Here is a 20637-nt window from a genome sequence, read left to right on the forward strand (position 1 = left end):
CATAATCTGGAGTAGTGGTTATATCATTGTCTTACTATTTGTCTATGTTTATGTGTGTTTGTCTGTGCTTATGTGTTTATGTGCCTATGTGTTCCTGTATGTTTTCTCTTAATGTTTTTTATATGCCATCAACCTGCCAGGGACTGCAGATGAAAACTAGCCTGTACGGCTAAATCTGGCACTTTTACATGATGGACTTAAGTGCTCATGTTAATTAATGTGTATTGTCCCTTCTTAAATAAACAAACAAACAAACAGTATTCCTTTCCCATGGGGAGTAATGGTGTGATATTGTTCATCACATCACGTTTTAAATTGTCTGTGTTGAAAATGAGGCATGTTGTTCATCAGTCAATTTACAGTAGTATAAAAAGACAAAAATGCTATTCTCTTTCCACATCAGAGTGACACCACAACTGCCATCTTCCTTTGATTTGGGGTTTTATGACAAGAGGAAATGGGTGATAGAATGAATTCAGCAGTCTGGCTTTTAGTAGATGTGTAGACACTCTCTGGAAGAAATATGACTGAAAAGTATTGTGTTGAAAACATGTTTTTTTCTCACTTGGAAAGTAACGTGTTATCTCAAAGTAATGTGATTCTGGAAGTCATAGTTATGCTGCTGGTTTTTCCCGCAACTCTGGTGTTCAGGGTGTGTGTGTGTGTGTGTGTGTGTGTGTGTGTGTGTGTGTGTGTGTGTGTGTGTGTGTGTGTCTCAGTCTAACTTGTGTTCTCATTGATTACTGTCTATCTAGGTACATCCAGGGAGCAGCCTCACCCAAAGATATGCTAATCCTTGTGGACGCGTGAGTTCCTTGATAACCTCATCTTCCATTGATCCGTAGCCTTATCCTATCTCAGTCATGATTTCCCCTGATTATAAGGCATGCCTTTTTTTTTTTGTTTTACTGTTGTCAGATAATGTATTTCCCAAGGCAGAGAAGTCCTAATTACAGTTGGCAAAACCTCAGTGGATGCTAACTGAAACAGACAGATTGCAGTGAGATGATGTGAGGTATTTCTCTTTTCTTGCAGGAGTGGCAGTGTGTCTGGCCTGACTCTCAAACTGATCAGGACCTCTGTCAGTGAGATGCTGGAGACCTTGTCTGACGACGACTATGTCAACGTCGTTTACGTGAGTGTTAACACCTCCGCTTCATCGAGAATAGGCGGGCCGCTTTGCGTGACTCAAACAGGGAATGAGCTGCGCGAGGAGAAATGATATGGAGAGTGACAGAGAGATTCAGAACGCACACACACACACACACATGAACGGACGCACACACGTGAACGTATGGACAGACACACCCACACACACACACAGAGGTAGAGGTAAGGCAGAGAGATGGATGAGAAGTAATGAAATATGGATTTCTCTAGGGCTGGCCACCCTGAAACAGGCCTTTAATGAAATACCCACTGCTCTATTTGGTGGACAGGATTAAAACTCTGCCCCCACCCCTTACCCGTGTGTGTGTGTGTGTGCGTGTCCCATTGCTCCAAAAGGGATTAAAACTCCCCCTCTGACGAGAGTGCCTATAGTCAGTGAACCCGGGGAAACACTCATCCATCACCCTCTCAATCTCTCCATCACTTTTTCCTTTCATCGCTCAGTCACGCAATTCCTCCCAGCATTTGACCATATACTCCCATTCATCTCTTTCCGTCAATGAATGATCTCCCCATTCCCCCTGTATATCCCTCTCTCCTCTCTCTCTCTCTCTCTCTCTCTCTCTCTCCTCTAGATCGCAACTTTGCCTCTATTCATCGCTTCCCCCCCTTTTGCTTCCCTTCATTTCTCCTTTTCTTCACCCACCGATCTCTTCAAGCGCTCCTCTCTCTCCCTCCACTCTCTCATTCTGTGACCATCTATTCTGGGCCTTCCACGCTTGTGATTACACTCGGAAAGAGCCGGTCGGGGTATTTGTGTGCGGTGGAGATGGGCGCCTGTGGAGGTGTTTATCGTGATGGGTCTTTATAGAGATTGGAGTTGTCTTCATTCTCCGAGCACAAAGCCAGCCGCTCAGACTCTCCGTTTCCCCTCCCCAGGGACCCTTTGTCTTGGACACAATGTATTCTGTTTCACGGTGGACTTCTGATTCTGCAAAGACGTGCAATTATTGGAATCTGTCAGGGAGCTCGGTGTGTGTGTGTGTGTGTCTGCCTGTGTGTGTGTGTGTGTGTGTGAAAAAGAGACAGAACGAGGGAGATTAGCTCAGAAAGAGTGCACTTCAACTGAGTTTTGAGTTTTTCTGGAAGTCCTGACCTCTCAAAGTATGATATCATGCAGCTGGGGGGAGTGCAGTGGATGTGGTGGTGTGTGGAAGCTGCAAGGCCCCCTGGATGTGTTGGTGGTCTTTAATTGTCTTGGTCTTCCCACTCACCAGATCAATCAGTGAACCGTAAATCACCAGTAGTCACTACCTTCTCTACCCCACCAAAAGTCATTATTCTTTCTCTCGCTCTCAGTCTCTCTCTATGTCTTGCTCTCATTCACTCAGCTACACACACACACACACACATACACACACAGCCCCGTGTCCGGCCCTGAGGGTGTTGTAACCTGACACTAAATCATTAATCTCTGATATTACCCATAAATCCTTCCTCATTAACAGCAGCCCAGGGACTAAGTTGGCATTTGGTCATGGAAGATGCTCACACACACTTCCTCAACAGCTGTGGTAGGTCAGAGGAATGCTGATGGCTCTTCCTTCCCCCTCTTTCTGTCTCTCTATCTATCTCTTTCCCTCTCTCTCTCTCCTCTCTCTCTCCGTGTCTCCGTCTCTCTCTCTCTCTCTCTCTCTCTTTCCCTCTGCCTCTCTCCCTCTCCTCCCTCGCTGTGCCTCCATCACTTTTATCCAGCCAATTCATCCGTGTTAGCTGGTGTCAGTGCTGTTAGCCAGTGTCAGTCCAGTGGGCATAGTGGGATATAACAGAACCAAACCAGAGTAGCAGCGAGTCCGCCGGGATTAGGGCTTGGAGATTAGCCTTCTCTCCTGTGTCATCGCTAATCCATTCCCAAAGCCTGGACCATCACACACACAGATACAGGAGCTGTTGTAATAGGATCACAAGGGAACAAGGGAATTTGCAATAGATTTTATTCATATCTGCCTGCAACCATCGGCACACCCAGTAACACTATATTTTATCTCACAAAGCGAGAATGTGTTTTTCACTAACTAAACTATGTGCATTTTTTTATTTATTTATTTTCTTCTCTAAGAAACTATACTTCTAATCAGTGCATGATTGATGTATCGCACATATGGGAGTTTTTTTCTATATCAGACACACACTTTAAATCCTGTATTCACACCCTCCCCATTCTCTTTTTCTGTCTTCTTCCTCTCACTTTCTGTTCCTCACCTTCCCACACTTCCCTCTCACCTTCCTCTCTTTCCTTTTAATAGATTATGTGATAAAAGATCCCCGTCTGGTCTGTGTTTGCAATTATGTGAGCTTCCTTTTTGTGTGTGTGCGCACGTGCGTGCATGCATGCGTGCGTGCATGCATGTTTTTGTTTGTGTGTGTGTGTGTGTGTGTGTGCGTGTGTGTGCGTGCGTGTGTGTGCGTGTGCTGTCTCCTTGATTCAGTCTTTTTGTCAGACTAGAGCCGTCGTGATATTGCCTTCCAGTCCAATAGAGACGTGTATGTCTGTTATTGTCAGTCGGAAAAGGAACTTCAAGGCTGTCAGGCTCGTTGGAAGCACACACACACACACACACATTCATACACACACGGTCAGGGCTCTTTTTGCCTCCCTGCTTGTCTCTGTAGATCACTGTTTCCAGCCTCCCTATTGGCCGTCTCACAGAGACACATTGATTAGTTGAGATCGATGAGGTGCAGTATTGTTTTAGAAGAGTTCTGCAACACAATAGAGGTGCTGGTTTACTCCTCTGCTGCCCCATGTCCTTCCTACACCATTATTACATGCTATTCTATTCTATTTTATTCTATATGCCACATTATAATATTGGCACTCATTGTTTTCATGTCAGTTCTTTGTACCCGTCCTGTCAGTTGACACCTGGCCAATCTAACAGGTACAATACAGTTATTCAGATCTTTGAACAATGAATAGATGGAACATCTGTTGACTTGGATCCCAACTCAATACCGGCAGTGACAGGCAGTGTTTTGGTTAATTATTTTTGGGCAATGTGTGTGTGTGTGTGTGTGTGTGTGTGTGTGTGTGTGGGGTGGGGTGAGAATGAGGGGGTCTCACCTTTAATAAGACGGTGTTGCTGCCTAAACTCGTTCTCATATAGCGGAATCTTGTTTCCATGGGTACCAGATCATTGAGCTCCTAGGATGTGGAGCAATTAGTGGGACTTGATGAATGTGTCTGTTTACCACTGCCTGATAATAGCCAAGGCCAGGTGTGAGTGTGTGTGTGTGTGTATATCTGTGTGTGTGCGTGTGTGTGTGTGTGTGTGTGTGTGTGTGTGTGTGTGAGTTGTGTATATAACCTTGCATCATTGCATATCATTTGTATACATATGCATACATATTGTAATGACGGGAATAATTTGTAGGTTACAGCTCCTCGCCTCTGTTTCCCAGTTCAACACCAGGGTGAACAAGACGGCGTGTTTCGACCATCTGGTTCAAGCCAACGTGCGGAACAAGAAGCTTCTGAAGGATGCTGTCCAGAACATCACCGCCAAAGGAATTACAAACTACACAAAAGGCTTTGAGTTCGCTTTTGAGCAGCTCTCTGCGGTAAGATTGCATTTCCCCTTTTCTGCTCATGCAAAAACATGTTATGTCATCACATTATCTCTCCATGCACATAAGTTAAACTGAGAGAGAGCACAGAGAGGGCTGAAACAAGTCTTGAATGAATGTTACCTGTGAGGCCTCCATATTTCCAACAGCAGATTATTATCTTTCACTGCCATCTGCTGGTTGAATATGTCACCTCAAATCTAGACACACAATTTAGCAATATTTTCCTTCAACTTGTCTCAGATTAATCACCATCCTGCAGTGGCAAGAGCAATATTGTTGAGTGAGGTTGTATTACAGTGCAAGAGCTGCTAATATGGTTGAGTGAGAAAGTCCCAGTATGGTATTTTACAGAATGTTAGTGCTGTGATAGATGGTAATGTGTATGGTAATGTGTTATTGCAATAGGTCTGGTTAGATAAGAAGTATGAATATTAAAAATGAATCATACATGAGTGACAAAAACATGGATTTGCTTTGCCTAGACAAATGTGAGCAGAGCCAATTGCAACAAGATTATCATGCTGTTTACTGATGGAGGAGAGGAGAGAGCTCAGGCCATACTGGAGAAATATAATGCTGACAAGAAGGTAGGTTAAACACGCACACACACACACACACACACACACACACACACACACACACACACACACACACACAGACTGTGGCTTATGATACAGTAGAGTGAATTGTTTGCTTTTATCTATGTGGATGTGCTCCCGTCGTCGTTTTTATTAGACTCAGCTTTTTGGAGCTCCCTGTGGGTTTCAACTTCCGTTTGCACATCCTCCTTACCTAAAAATTTACACAGATGGAAGGCAGATGAGTTTTTCTGTATGCCGCCCTGCTCCTACACACCGCTAAACACACACACACACACACTCTTGCACACGCACACCCACACATGCACACAATATAAGCAGATTACACACATTTCAGCATCACTCATTGTAAATGGAGAGAAAATATAACATCAATGCAAAAAATAACACACTTCTATATATTTGGATGGATGTTCACAGCAAGCTTGAAGAATATTTTATAGGGTGCTTTTTTCCCTTATTTTATTAATGTCCTCTCAAGTGTGACATATTTTTTTGGACTCAGATAAGGGATTCCGCATCCTGCCCCTTTTCAATCTAACATGAAAATGAATAAGGGTGTAATATGATTGCCTTTAACTATGTCCAACGCTAATATTGACTATTTTTGATTTTGAGGGTTCCTCTTCCTCTATGCATTTATATGTTTGTGGATATATTTATTGTGGATAGATTTATATGTGGATTCTGATGGGTTTTGAAGAAGAAAAAAAAAATCACATTCCAAAAGCAAAATATGTTTTTGAAAATTCGGTCATGGGGGAAAATATATACTAACACTGTATGTCATTCTTACATTATCACATACATCTTACATTATTTGACCCATTTTAAGAACAGAATGATAAGCAAACTGGATCCAAAAATCCCATCCGGACAGAATCTGAAAGCCCTGAAATGACGACACACTTGAGAGGACAACTGAAAGTGTATCACACTTTTCTTCTGCGATTGTTTAGCAATGCCTACAAATCAGAGCTGAAAGTAGAGATGTGTTGATTAATCCTACTGGGTGATTTATTCAAATTCATCTTGAAGGATGATAAGCAGGTTAACTTTTCCACAGATCCAGTTAACATATCGCTGTATTATAATAACTTGCGCTTACAAAGGCGAAGGCATACTGCATTTCCTTCCCCTGAAGCTTTATCATGGATAAGTGGTAAAATATGACTTGATAAGGTATATAAGGTATACATCGAATGTATTTTTATTGTGGCATGTTGAAATAATTGCTAATAATGGCTGTAGATAATGCTAAGAAAATATTTTTTTGTAATCAATTTCAGTTTGGCTGTTCAACATGATATATGTCATACAGTATATAATAATATCATGCTGGAGACAAGGCAGTCCTTAAGTACTGTAACTGAAAGTAATTATATGAAGAAAAAGAAGGATATAGCTGTTTTCTTGCTAAAACATGAAGAATCTTTTTCAGCAGTACCTCAGGTCGACCCAGTGTAAATGCTGTTGGATTTGCTCTTGTGTTCCAGGTGAGAATCTTCACCTTCTCTGTCGGACAGCACAACTATGACAAAGGACCCATCCAGTGGATGGCCTGCTCCAACAAAGGTACAGCACAGGCGTCAGTACCGAGGATTGTTGTTGTTAATTACAGTGCATGTATTCTATAAGGTTGTGCTCTATAGCATACCTGGTCTCAATACTACTTTCAAATACATCTTATGGTTTGTTTTAACCTAGTTAGGTGCCAGAAGGGTGGGATGTCCAGCACAGGACAATATACTGAGTACTATTTTAGACAGTCACAGGCAGAGTGGTGAAGTGAGAAAGGAGACCATCCCTTAAGCTTAAAGCTGGCTTTAAGTCTCCTTGTCGGCGAGCATCCTCCCTGCTGAAGTGTCCTTGACCAGATCACTGAAACCCCACCAGCTCAAGCTGTGGTGCGTCGGCACTCTAACCTCCCTGTGGAGGCGTGTAAGAGAAGAGAACATTTCCCTACGCTGATCAATAAAGTATTCCATCACACATGGAAAGTTTCTGAACTGACCTGATTCTATGTGAATGGTCATGGTATAATAAACCACACCCATTTAGTACTCTAAGCAGGTTGAAACGAACACTAAATATTACTTGCAAATACTATTTAACTGGGCTCCTGTATCCTTTGCTCCCTGTTGTTGGGTTTCTATTGTGTACAGTTGTGATAAATGATAGCATGTGAGAAATGATTGTGTGTGCTAATCTATTCACTCTTCCAGGTTACTTCTATGAGATTCCTTCCATCGGAGCCATCAGAATAAACACACAGGTGATGTTAACATACTTTATCATTTCAAGATGAATCCTGCACTTACTGTACAGTACATTCTGTGAGCATGGAAGTGTCAATCATGTCTTGACGGTGTGAGAATGTGCGATTTAGGAGTACCTGGATGTGCTGGGAAGGCCCATGGTTCTGGCAGACCAGCAGGCTAAACAAGTCCAGTGGACTAATGTCTACCTCGATGCTCTGGTATGACATCACTTGCTCCTGTGTCCCATAATCCTCTTCACCAATTCAGTGACCTTTAACTTGCCCCTCTTTCTGCCTTGTTTACTCCACACAGAAACATTCCTCCTGGTAGAGTAACATGTGTGTTTCTGTTGGTGTCTCCATCAGGAACTGGGTCTGGTCATCACTGGAACTCTGCCTGTCTTCAATAAGACCAAGACCAAAGATGACCAGAATGGAGAGGTGCAGTACATGCATGAACACATGGTGGGTGGGGTCAACAGTAGGAGCCCATGCATATGTTCTTCTCATCCTTTTCTCTCATACGTTCTCTCAGCACCAGAATCAGTTGATTCTTGGGGTAATGGCGATTGATGTGTCTCTGGATGACATCAAGAAGCTCACGCCACGCTTCACAGTGAGTTTAACACACATACACACGCACACACACACACACACAAACAAACACATTTATCAAAACAAGTCAGTTGTGATATCCCTGCACAGTGTGTTTTTCTCCCTCTGGAGCAGTTAGTGAGTGATGTGATTCCATTAGATGTGTCATTCTGTGTTGACATCTTTGTGAAACCATCCACAAATGAATAAGTCCCAATAGTTGACTACACCCCTTTCCTTGCACATTACATTCTTTGTGTTTTTAAGACCACTGAGGCCTTCTTTTATGCACTTATTAACAGCCATTACCAGTTGCCTCACCATCATATACTGTACACGCCAAGATGTCATATTTCTGGACATGAAGAATTCATTTTCCTCCTCTTTGTTCCTCAGATTGGCCCTAACGGATATTACTTTGCTATTGATCCCAATGGCTATGTCCTGCTCCACCCCAATCTCCAGCCAAAGGTATGACATGTGCCCCTGTGCATCACTTTATTTGGCTCATATCTGTGTCTTGAAACATTATATTGTAATCTGAATATCCCACATGGTTACACGCTAACTGCTTGGATAGACTGTATTAGCTTTCCATTCAATGAATAATATGCAGGCTAGCAGATGGCGCAGGCTCTTTTCAAACTTTTCCATGTGCCGTCACCTCATCAATCTTCGTAAAGAGAATTCATTCCCCACTTAAAGTATGACTTGATATCATCAGTCCTCAGATGTCAGCTAGAAGGTCGCTCATTACCATGTGAGATATAATAGTTATGTAGACTTGGCAGCAAACGGGCATATATGTTTTAGAATGAAGCATAGAAAGAGGCTCTGTGGCACGTAGTACAGATAATGCATTTTAAAGTGAAAGTCCACCCTAAAACAGGATTCACATTTGTTCCACCTTGAGACCATACCATGCTGTTGCTCGGACTAAGTCAGAAACTTGTCTCACAAATAAGCTGTCAAAGATCATTAGAATGATATGAATTATGTTTAGGGCAGCTCAGATTGAACTGTTTTTATAATAGTGAGTGTGTTTAAATGCACATTACTATTCCGTTTATATATTCAGGATATTCAAATATTGCGTTTATGAGTTACCACATGTAAACGGCACATCCTGACTAAGACCTCAGCCGGGATAAGGCTTATATTCAGAATAATAATGTGCATTTAAACGCACTCAGTGAAGAGCTTCTTTGTGTAGCCCAACATTTCACCCAGTCCCAAGTTATGATAAAATGTCAGTGTTGCCACACTCGGTACTGCGTGTCTTGACCTGCCAAAGACCTCTGAGCATTCTTACAACTCCACAAATAAATGCAACAATACTTCTAGCCACCGGCAGGTATTAAGATGCGACCTAGCAGGAATTAGCCATGACCCGGCAAGGGGTCCCAAACCACCTTTTCGATAAAGTCCCGCCCCAGCTCATCGCCATCAGCCCTAGGCAAGCATGGCTTTGACAGGCCGCGGAGTGGCCGGCCATGTGCTGCCCAGGCCTGAGTTTTGTGTTTGGGGTCGTAGCGCTCTGAGGGGGCCCCTCTGGATCTCAGAGGGTGGATCCCTGAGGACACACACTCACATCCCATCCATCCCGCCACAGCTCTTCACACTTTAATCCACAAAGACACACACTCATGGATCCAATCTCATCACCCAGGCTGGGACACTTAACCCTGACCAATGCAACACACACTCAGCCAGTGTGTGCGGATATGTGTGTGTGTGTGTGTGTACATGAATGTGTGTTTGTACAGTAAATGTGCACAGACGTGGCTGTTTATGTGTAAATACTTTCAAAGAAAATGTTCAAAGTAGTTTGGGTAGTCACATCTATCAGGGAGACGGCATGTTTTGAAAATGGTAGACTCCTGTGGTTGTGGCTGTGCTGAAACAGGCCTTGACAAACCTCTCCAATGTGAAGTTGTTCTCCCACTGAACCGCCCTGCATCTTTCCATGATCTTCCTGCTAGAAAAGGATCCGTAACAGGAAGCTCAGGCTCACTAATAAGTATGCTGTCACCTTCCATGAGGTGAGACAAAGTAGAGCTAGATCACAGAAGTAGTTGTAAATAGTTACACTAGTTATAATAGCTATTAAATATGTTGAGTTTCCTGTATAGTAGTGCAATAGATTGAATTCCCAATAGAAATAATAGTCACCATAGAACCACGGCTACCATCACTTCATGAAAGGGCTTTTAAGGGAATAATAGGCAAAATTATTGAGTTTTGAAATCATTTTAGTCCCTATTTTACCTCCTGCTTGGCATGGAATTCCCCAAACTGAAGTGATGGTATTTTCTTCTGTTGCCTTTAATGATCACTTTTTTGTTTGTTTGCTTGTTTGTTTTTTTGACATGGGAAATGTTACATAAGTGTGTGTGTGTGGCTGTGTGCGTGTGTGTGTGTGTGTGTGTGTGTGTGTGTGCATGTGTGTGTGTGTGTTCATGTTTGTGTGAGACAGGGGTGGGACTGAGAGGAAGTGACAGATGCCGGTGATAAGCCAGAGTTTCCTGAGAAATGAGCCAGTCTCTCTCTCTCTCTCTCTCTCTCTCTCTCTCTCTCTCTCTCTCTCTCACACACACACACACACACACACGCACTTAACCTTCACTTTTAGCACCTACCTCAACGAGCGTGATAGTCGGCAGTGATGGTTTATGGTGGATGCGACATCACGTTATCCTAAAGGTCGCGATCACACTGAACGATTTCACAATTAAAATAATTGAAATGGGAAAACACAAACGTTGAAGCTAATATATAAGGATCATGAAAGCTTGTCTTCGTTTTGGAAATGCAGGTTTGTCTTTACTCAAACAGATAGTAGAGAATATGCAATGGGAATACAAATCAACATTCATCATTAGCTGCAGTGCTATAAGACACACACACACACACACACATAGACAGGCATTGTCGAACATTACCGTGATTCTCTCAGTACAATGCAGCATTCTAGTGAAGCAGCATTAGTTTTTCCCATCAACCCCCTGGGCTGTGTGTGTAAGGCTCTCATACGGGAGGGCCAGCTGCCAATCACTCATCATCTCATTGGCTCAAGCAAATGGGAGAGCGTGGGAATGCTGATGGTGACCTTGGGTCCTTTGAACATTTCCCCCTCCTCTCTCCTTCTTGGCTCTTTCTGTATTTGATTACATTTGTACAGAAAACACATTTCGTATTCATCACAGAAATCCCCTCCCCGTTTTATTTTGATCTCTCACCCCGGCCTACCTCACCGAATCTCCCGCTCACATACAGTATTTCTCTCACTCATTCCTTCTCTCTCGTCTCGTCGCTTTCTCTTTCTATCTCTTTCTTCCTCAATTGATCTTTTTTTTCTCTTTGCTATGCCATATTCACATTTTCATTCTTTTCACATTCTCTCCTTCTTTTGTTGTGCATGTTTGATGTTTCATTCTGTACCGCCAGTGTTGTAACTCTTGATCTTTTATTCTTTCTTTTCTCATTTTCATGTTGAGATGCTTCATCTTCATCATCTTCCTTTGCTTCTCCATTTTTCCTTTCGCTAATCATCAAATGTAAGGAACTCAATTCTTGTCATTTAATTCATTTATTCATTGTTTCATTCATTGTTTTCCTCGTCCATATACTGATTCACACTCCATCTAGTTCATTGTCAAATCGCAACTTGGGCCTTTGCTGTGAAATGAAATTACAATTTGCAAGATCCAGATGGCAGACAAGATTGTGTCCCTCTTTCTATCCCTCCCTTGAAAGCTCACATACATATTCATTCACTTTCAGAGACACTTTGCTTGCATATGTACAAATAAAAACAAGAAATCCAACATCTACTATCTAGACACACTGTGCATCAACACCAATATGCTCCTGCTGTGTCACAGCAAGTTTGTCTTACAGAACAGAGTTAGTGAACTTTCCCTGTAAGGTCTAGTGAACAAACGCTCTGCAGGACAGACTAGTATCAGATTCCATGTACTGTTGTTTTATAGAGAAGCACTATATTACTGCTACCATTTTATACCACCATAAACCCACTCAGACGTATAGAGTTTTTAAGAGAGGACATTAATAGGGTCTAGTGTCAGTTTGTATCAAATCTGATTCAGCTGGGCCTGGTATTACAGATCTGTTGTCAAGAGGCTGCCATCTGTTACCCTCTATTTTCCGATATCCTGGAGTTGATTAGATTCATGAGTCAAGGGAAATGATGATTGGCATCAGTCCTGAATTGAACACAATTGGACATTGTGGCTCAAATAAGTACAGTCTACTATAGTATATGTTCATTTAATGGAATTGCGTTAGAAAGATGCGGAGTAGTATTTCTCTCTGTGGCCAACTGCCATGGTAAGAGCCCGACTCTGAATAACAACAGTTAAATGGTCTACTGCATTTTATAACATTTTACTGTAACAACTCAGCAGGCTTCAGATAGACTTATATGAAAGTAGTTTATGACATAATAACATTTGCCTCCAGCTAAATGGCTGAAATAAACCACTCCAACTTGCAATAGGCCTACATTAAAGGATTTTTTTCTGATTTGTTTATACTGATAATGTGTCATTATGTAGTTGATGTGTGTATAGTATTGTGCTGACTCATATCTCCGGCTAAACTCATCATCCTTTCCTCAGAATCCTAAATTCCAGGAACCTGTCACCCTCGACTTTCTGGATGCTGAGTTGGAGAATGACATCAAAGTGGAGGTATGTATGCACAGACACATGGACCATTACACACACGTATGTACACACACACACACACACTCAAGCAAAGGTACAAGGGTGGATGAGCGCACAGACAGGCACCCAGGTGCCGGATGTCTCATGTCTCCTCATAAAGCTATCATGATCAGTCCCCTACTGTGATTTACTTACTGTCACTAACTAGTTATGAGATTTTTCAAATCAGCGGATACCCAATGAATCAGACCCAATGAGGCTAAAAATCCACTCCCTCACTCTCTCTCTCTCTCTCTCTCTCTCTCTCTCTCTCTCTCTCTCTCTCTCTCTCTCTCTAGATCAGGAGAATGATGATAGATGGTGAGATAGGCGAACAGACCATTGAGACTCTGGTGAAGACTCAGGATGAGGTAAGGGAGAATGAGTGGCTTATACAGCATGCTATCCTGAGGTCCCACAAACTCCAAGACCTTTAGTTTAATTATGATCCATTTGCAGACGTCTCCCACCATTCATCTATCCTGCACCTAGTCTGCAGCAGTGCTGCAGTGTACTCAAATGTTGTTCTCAAATTTGTTGTAAAAGTTGTAAAACAGAACTGTAATTTGTAACACAAAAGATGTGCCTCTCAAACAACTGGTTGCCCTTCCTGTCTTAGGGTTGGTGTAACAGTGTATCTACACTGCAGTGTTTCATGCAGTGAGAAGTGAGCAATATCAATATACTGTATTTTAAAATCATTAAAATAAGATGTGACAACACTGCAGTTCTTCCGGTTACTTATAATCTCTTACCTGTAACTGCTTCAGCCAATGCAAAAAATATTTAAGTACCAGTCCGTTTAAATAGTTAATATGTAACATGTGTCTCAGACTGATAGTATGAAGGTTTTACCTAATGGACTGATAAAGGGTTTATCTAATAGACTGATAGTATGAAGGTTTTACCTAATAGACTGATAAAGGCTTTATCTAATAGACTGATAGTATGAAGGTTTTACCTAATAGACTGATAAAGGGTTTATCTAATAAACTGATAGTATGAAGTGTTTTATCTAATAGACTGATGAAGGTTTTATCCAATAGATTTAATTTAAGAATAGTTTTATCCAATATGAAGGTTTTCTATAGCCTAGATCAAAATCTGGAGCCTCCAGTGTTGTTCCTATGCCATGAAACATTACATAACAATCTTGTGAACAGTTCTGAATGTCAGTATCTTTGTGTATCGTCTTTGACAGAAGTACATAGATAGAGGAGTCAGGACCTACACCTGGGCACCAGTCAATGGAACAGATTACAGGTGAGCCGTCTCAGCCACATGGGCAGATACTGTACACCAGTGTTGTACTATTAATCCATAATACTATCATATGTTTCATTATGGCACTAAAGAACATTTTTATTGTGTTTACTGCCATTACCTACTGAGAGTTCTCCAGTCGATGGAGGACACCATTTAAACCAATAGGGGTCACTCTCTAGTCTCTAACATATTATGGCCTGAAACGTGTTCAGCATCTCCTTGTTGAATAAGATACTACATATAAGAGATTTTTTTTTTGTTTGTCATTGAACATGCTGAATAATATTTATGTAATAGGCATTTGCATTTTCATGCAAATTTGCATTATCATAGCATTTGTTAAATTACAGTATAACCATTTTTAATCTGAACCATAGACTTCTCCCACATTTTTACCACCTCTAGGTAAAAATGTGGAAATATAAAATAGCTTTATTATTGTTTTTGTGACTAAAAGCATTTATTGGACTGCACATAAGTGATCATCAGTTTTCCGAACAAGTCACTCTCCCAAACACCCTCCATCCCCAAAGTTCTATGTTTTCATTCATTTAATTCATGTTCTTTTCTCCAGCCTGGCCCTTGTTCTGCCTAAATACAGTGAACACTTCATTCAAGCCAAACACAACGACGACATCAAGCAAGCTACATGTGAGTATGGTGTATGCCGTCATGTTGCCATACAGTCAGCAGTGAGCAACAAGCTGCATACACACTGTATACATTCTGAGGGTCATATCCTCCAGTAGCTCCACTTGCTTTATATTTTGTGCTCCTAGCTGGAACCGCTCCTTTGTATTTGCTCATCAGATCAGTTGGTCTCTACAGTGCTTTTCCTTTGTAGTGTAACCCACTGGTCAGTTGCCCTGCACTCCCACACACACACCCAGCCCAAACACTGGCTCTTTTGATCTTGTCTGCTGCTTGCTCTTTCTCTTCTCTCCCTCTCTACTCCCCTCTTTTGGCCCTCCTCTTGGCTTGGGAGCAGACAAAGCCTCCCTTACCTCCTCCCCAGGCTCGTTATCGCCTCTCTCCCTCCAAACTTTTTCACTGCGCCCCACCCTTTCCACTATGTTTCAAATGTCCGATTCTATCTCTCCCCGCTCTCTTTTCTTTCACTCCACCTTTTCTTTCTGAAGGCTAGCACAGGATAACATGCTACCCACAGCATGTTAGGCTCCTCTCTGGATCCTGCATCTCTCTCTCTCTCTCTCTCTCTCTCTCTCTCCCCCTCTCTCCCCCTCTCCCCCCCCCCCCCCCTCTGGGCTGTAAAGCTGTCTTCACCTCTTTCTCTTTTTCCCTCCTAGTATCCCTCACCTCCTCCCTTCCTTCTCCTCTTCTCCAATTTATAGTTTTTTTTCCTCTGGCTGTGCTTCCCAGGCTCACTCTCACTGTGTGCTGCACTCTGCCTGCTTCTCCTGACAGCAATGAACATAGCTAATAGTTGCTCATAACTCACAGGGAGACAACCCATTCACACACACAAGCAGGTGTGCAAACAATCATACTTCTTTCTGTTTATTCCAACTTGATTTTGATACAAGTTTTTCTCCCTTGTGTCCTCTCCTGTCCTGTTCTATGTTGGAATCTTACAGCTTCTTCTTGGGGCAAGTAGTCATTATTCTTCTGTATTTCTCCTGCCAAGCAATGCTCCCCTTTACTACACTGCACAATCCTGTCTGCCTTCCCCTCTCTGTTTGCATGTTACTTTTCATATGTGTATGTATGGAAGTAAAGGATGGATGGATGGATGGATGGTAGGGATGGGACGATATGCTTATCTCATAATACAATTTGATTCGATTCGATGCGCGATATGGGGTTCACCATTCGATACAACCACGATACGATGTAATAAATAAAAGTTCAATGACAACAATGTATGGCTGTGCAGAATTATGTTTATTTCTGAGCCACAAATCTTTCCAGCAATGGCATTGGCTTGTTAGAATGTAAACAGCAATTTAAAAATGTCATTACAAAGCACACATAATATAATTTTGATGGAGAGGTTGTGAAATTGTGATGGTCAAACCGTCTCATTTGTGATTACTACAGCAGAATAAAATGGAGCTAATATCGTGATTCATTTTGACTTTTTTTGTATTGCACAATATTGAATTTTGATATACCGTCCCATCCCGAATGGATGGATGGATGGATGGATGGATGGATGGATGGAAGAAAGACTGAAAGAATGACTCTGGAGTATGAATGCTTAATGATGGCTTTAGAGATGGATGGGTGGATGGGCTCTTTGATCATGGAATATAATTAGTGGAGAAAGACTGGATTCAGCACATAGCCATCTGGCTTTAGTGGATTTTTTTGTAACTTTGATGTGATGCCATAAAGCATAAACGGCTGATGGAGCAGTTATTCGAGCAGATGAGATTTTGACTGGATGTTTCTGCCTCTGTATCATTCCCTCTCTGCCATAAAGAGTCTGTCAGTGTGCCATAAAGGCTGTCAGAACGTTTACGGGCCTGTTAAAGAAAGTAACACACCATGCCTGACTGCCACAGACTACTCTGATAGGGAGAGTGGGACACTAAAGATCTCTGTGCAGCCGTCTAGAGTTTCAGTCCGGAGCCAGACCACCAATACCTCGATCCATCTTACCGCTTTTGTCCAGTAGGTGGTTCCTGCAGCCACTTGTCCTCCTAATGCATTAGGGATGTTCCCTAGCCAAGGGTGTGATGGATGAATTCAGGTCTTTCATCCATGTTAAAGGAATGCTGTGTTTTTAGTAGCGGGAACTATTAATGGGGTTGAATTAGCCCCAGTCCATCTGTGTGTGAGAGAGAGATGGTGATGGACAAGTGAGGAGCAAGGAAGAAGAGAAAAGATATGTGGTGTAGAAAGCGGCTGGACAGAGAGCCACCCTGCCCAGTCTATAGAGAGACAGCATGACAATGAATCTGCCCGTAATGTTTTATGTGGAGGACATTGTTTCATCCTGCACCAGATTTCCATGACCCCGTCGAAGCTCTCAGCCCTTATAGATTTCGCAGACTGCACACTCCGACAGCATTATATTTTAATGGCAATGTCCAAGATGTCTTCATTTTAAAAGACCAGCGAATGATGGTCATTGATGCTTTTATGAGATAAGAAAGACTAGGCATGGTGTTTGAATGAAATCCAAAGCCAGGGACGACACAGCACGGCAGAGGAAGGCATTTACTTCAGTTGTGTGTGACTGTGAACATGTTTTTGGACACATTGTTTCATTGCATGCCTATGCTCTTGTCTCCCTTTGGTCACTTCCCGTTGTGCATTTCCACAAGCATGTACATATAAGCCTTTGAGACTTTTTATTTTGTCTGGTGGGTCTCAAATGAACATTCTTTTACTGCTGTACAGTACTGCCTACTATGGGACTTATTTGCTACTTTGCTACATAGTTGCTACAGACTTGCATCATGTGTCAGATGCTTTTTTATTACCTTTTTCTTTCTGACTCTACAATCCCCATATCTTCTCTTTCTCTCTCTCTGGGGTCACAACAGGGCAAGAAGGCAAGTATTTCTCAGTCCTTTATTCTCTTATGCCTCCCTACTGCAGCTCCATCCACTCTCTCTACCTTTATCCAGCACCTCATATCTGTCCAACAGTGTGTGTGTGTGTGTGTGTGTGTGTGTGTGTGTGTGTGTGTGTGTGTATACGTGCATGAGCCTGTTGAAGGCAACTGCACCTACTGTACCGTTAGCTATAGTATGTGTGCTACTGTGTCCATTTATTCTGACCACCAGCATTTCCAAAAATTCAACATGACCATCCATCCATCATGGCCATCCATATTTTTTAGTCTGCTATATAAATACAGTTTATTATTGTTATTATTATGAATAGTCTATCTGAATTCATCTCTGACTGCATTTTCAACATTTTATGTATGTAGCTGTCAGCTTTCTGAGGACTACTCTAATTACTATGATCATGTATTGTGGAATACTCCATGATCTGATAAATGATGGTCCTAAAGCTTGTGTGTTTGTATTTTAAAAAGCCATGGATACCATACAGCCGGAGAAGTTTGATGAGTTTGGTTACACCTTCATTGCTCCCAGGTGAGTGTTCACAACGCTACAGTACAACCCATGTTTAATATACAGGAAGAAACAGGGGTCCCGGATTGAAATGTTGTAAAAGATGATGAAATGTTGAGCTTTGCAAGACACTCATTAGTGTTGCTGTATGCACTGATCACTATAGCAATATTGTGTACTGTTTTCTTCAGGGAGTACTGCAAGGATCTGAAGTTGTCAGTCAACAACTCCCAGTTCCTCCTCGACTTCAACCAGTACATTGACAGGAACACTCCACATGCATGTGAGTCATCCATCATTTATTTTTATTTCACTGTATACATATGCCTTAGTTCTGATGTCAGCCTGCTGTATTATATTGTTATGAATATCGTAATACCATAGGCCCACTCAAGGTCACCTAAATCAATAACACTTGCGTCATTATGAGTGTGTAGTTATGGATATGCAAGTGCATGTGTGTATGTATACGTGCATGTTATGTTTTGCTGTTAGCCAGAGTGGATTTCCCTCCTCTGATATCATGATGGTCAACCTCTGAAGGTCAGAGCTTCACTTTGGTCATTTGATTAGTACGGTGACATCAGCCTGATCGACTGAGTTTCCTAGAAGCCTCATGTTGTCATGCTCCACTGACTCATGATGTTTGATTTGTCATCATCTAATGGATCTTACCCCTACTGTAGCTTACTACCATGCAGATAATGGATCTAGGTATCCTTCCATCTTATCCAAGGTCAAGTCACATACTTCTACATAGTTTCTGCCTTTCTTGCTGCTGTTTATGCAATGTGATCTCACGATTTTGTTCACAGAATGCTTATGAAAAGTTATGGACGTGGTTTAACAGAATGCTTAAGAAAATGTTTAAAAATCCTCCCTCAGCTGCAAGACTTAAAATTTCATTGTTAAGTATTTAATTTTCTTATACTTTTTTCATAAGTACCTCCCCTGACAAATGGAGGTTGAACTCTCTACCTTGGCATCATCTCACACCTAAAGCTACACCAGCCAATCCCTCACAAAGCACTTCATGCTATCTGACTGTCTAACGGCTGCTCAGAGACGGCCTACAAAAACAGGTTTCACTGCTGTATGATTTCCTGACAAGCGCCATGAGATCAACCTGCTCTAGTTTTTTACCTTCATTCATCCAGGGAGGGGATTTGGCTGAACGTGCCTGCTCCTTTTCAGCCTCCTACTTCACATTCATACGATTAATCACATTCACGCTTGGAGCCTGTCCAGTACTTCTACTGCTGGCCAGTGAGCAGCTCCACTGGAGCAATTATGGGTTAAATGCCTTGCTCAAGGGCACATCAGTAGTAGTTCTTGAGGGAGCTGAAAGCATTACTGATTCACTTTCCCTGCCCAGATTTTCCCAAATGGTCCAGGGATTTGAACTGGCAACCTCCTTCTTCTCAAAAAAGTTACCTTAGACTACCACTACGCCCTTCACCACTGTTCTCTACTAAAGAGTGTTAGAGTAACTTTGAAGTTTTCTTTTTAAAATGCATCTTACCTTGTTTAATCTGTAGGTAATGTGTCCCTGGTGAGTCGACTGATCCTGGATGCCGGGCTGACAGCTGAGCTGGTTAAACTTTGGAGGGAACAGACAGTGTGAGTTGACGGCCAATTTCTGCTGCACTATACACATACTGTGGATTCTGATTTGAGCAATGCAAATAAGAGTTCCTGTTGTTTACTTCACAGTGTTAAACTTAATTTGTTAAAGTAAAGAAAGAAAAGAAAAATGCTAGACACTGTAAACATCTGCGTTGCATCCATCCAGCACTGTACCATAGCTGGTGCTTATTCACGCACCATTTATAAGTTGTATTCTTTTGGTCTGAGTGATTTGATCATGCTCAACCAATGAAATGTGATGGAAACAAGGCACAAAATGCGTCTCACACCCAGCCATACCGAGCTTTGCCAAGACATGTTGATTTGAGAAGAGGGTAAAGTAATTAGATCAGTGTGTTTCCCTTTATGGTGTGCCCACTTGTCTGAAATAATCCACACTAAGACTTTTTTGATACACACAAGAACATGCAGACACAAACACACACACACACACACACACACACACACACACAGACGCGCTAACACACACATTACAGGCTCTCTGTTCGGCGTTAGGATATAGAGACAAGTGACTCTGTGAATAAAACAATTTGATTTGAAATCTGCCTGCAGCCTGTTCCTTAAGTAAGGCCATGTTGCATTCACAAACATGCACACTCTTTCCAATATGATGATCTTCTCCCTCTGTGATTCACTTTGATGTTTGATTGGCTGGTGTTTTCCATGTTCTCAGGGATGGGATAGTGGCCAGGTTTGTAGCCACAGATGGAGGGATCACAAGAGTCTATCCCAGAAGGTAATCTCCCTTCATA

General features: G+C 42.1%; 1 protein-coding gene across 1 annotated transcript in view; it reads left to right on the plus strand.

The window, feature by feature from the left end:
* Positions 1–20637, plus strand: part of LOC139933189 (voltage-dependent calcium channel subunit alpha-2/delta-1) — a 60712-nt gene that overhangs the window by 29237 nt on the left and 10838 nt on the right. The window contains exons 9-26 of the mRNA XM_078282913.1: positions 756–806; positions 1036–1135; positions 4573–4731; positions 5223–5327; positions 6836–6914; positions 7565–7614; positions 7729–7818; positions 7966–8040; positions 8135–8215; positions 8590–8664; positions 12834–12905; positions 13220–13291; positions 14122–14183; positions 14761–14837; positions 18199–18259; positions 18430–18521; positions 19777–19858; positions 20559–20621. Coding sequence (XP_078139039.1) covers positions 756–806; positions 1036–1135; positions 4573–4731; positions 5223–5327; positions 6836–6914; positions 7565–7614; positions 7729–7818; positions 7966–8040; positions 8135–8215; positions 8590–8664; positions 12834–12905; positions 13220–13291; positions 14122–14183; positions 14761–14837; positions 18199–18259; positions 18430–18521; positions 19777–19858; positions 20559–20621 — 1446 coding nt within the window. The remainder of the gene's footprint in view (positions 1–755; positions 807–1035; positions 1136–4572; positions 4732–5222; positions 5328–6835; positions 6915–7564; positions 7615–7728; positions 7819–7965; positions 8041–8134; positions 8216–8589; positions 8665–12833; positions 12906–13219; positions 13292–14121; positions 14184–14760; positions 14838–18198; positions 18260–18429; positions 18522–19776; positions 19859–20558; positions 20622–20637) is intronic.

Source organism: Centroberyx gerrardi, chromosome 4, assembly GCF_048128805.1.
Source record: "Centroberyx gerrardi isolate f3 chromosome 4, fCenGer3.hap1.cur.20231027, whole genome shotgun sequence".
Classification (NCBI taxonomy): Eukaryota; Metazoa; Chordata; class Actinopteri; order Beryciformes; family Berycidae; genus Centroberyx; species Centroberyx gerrardi.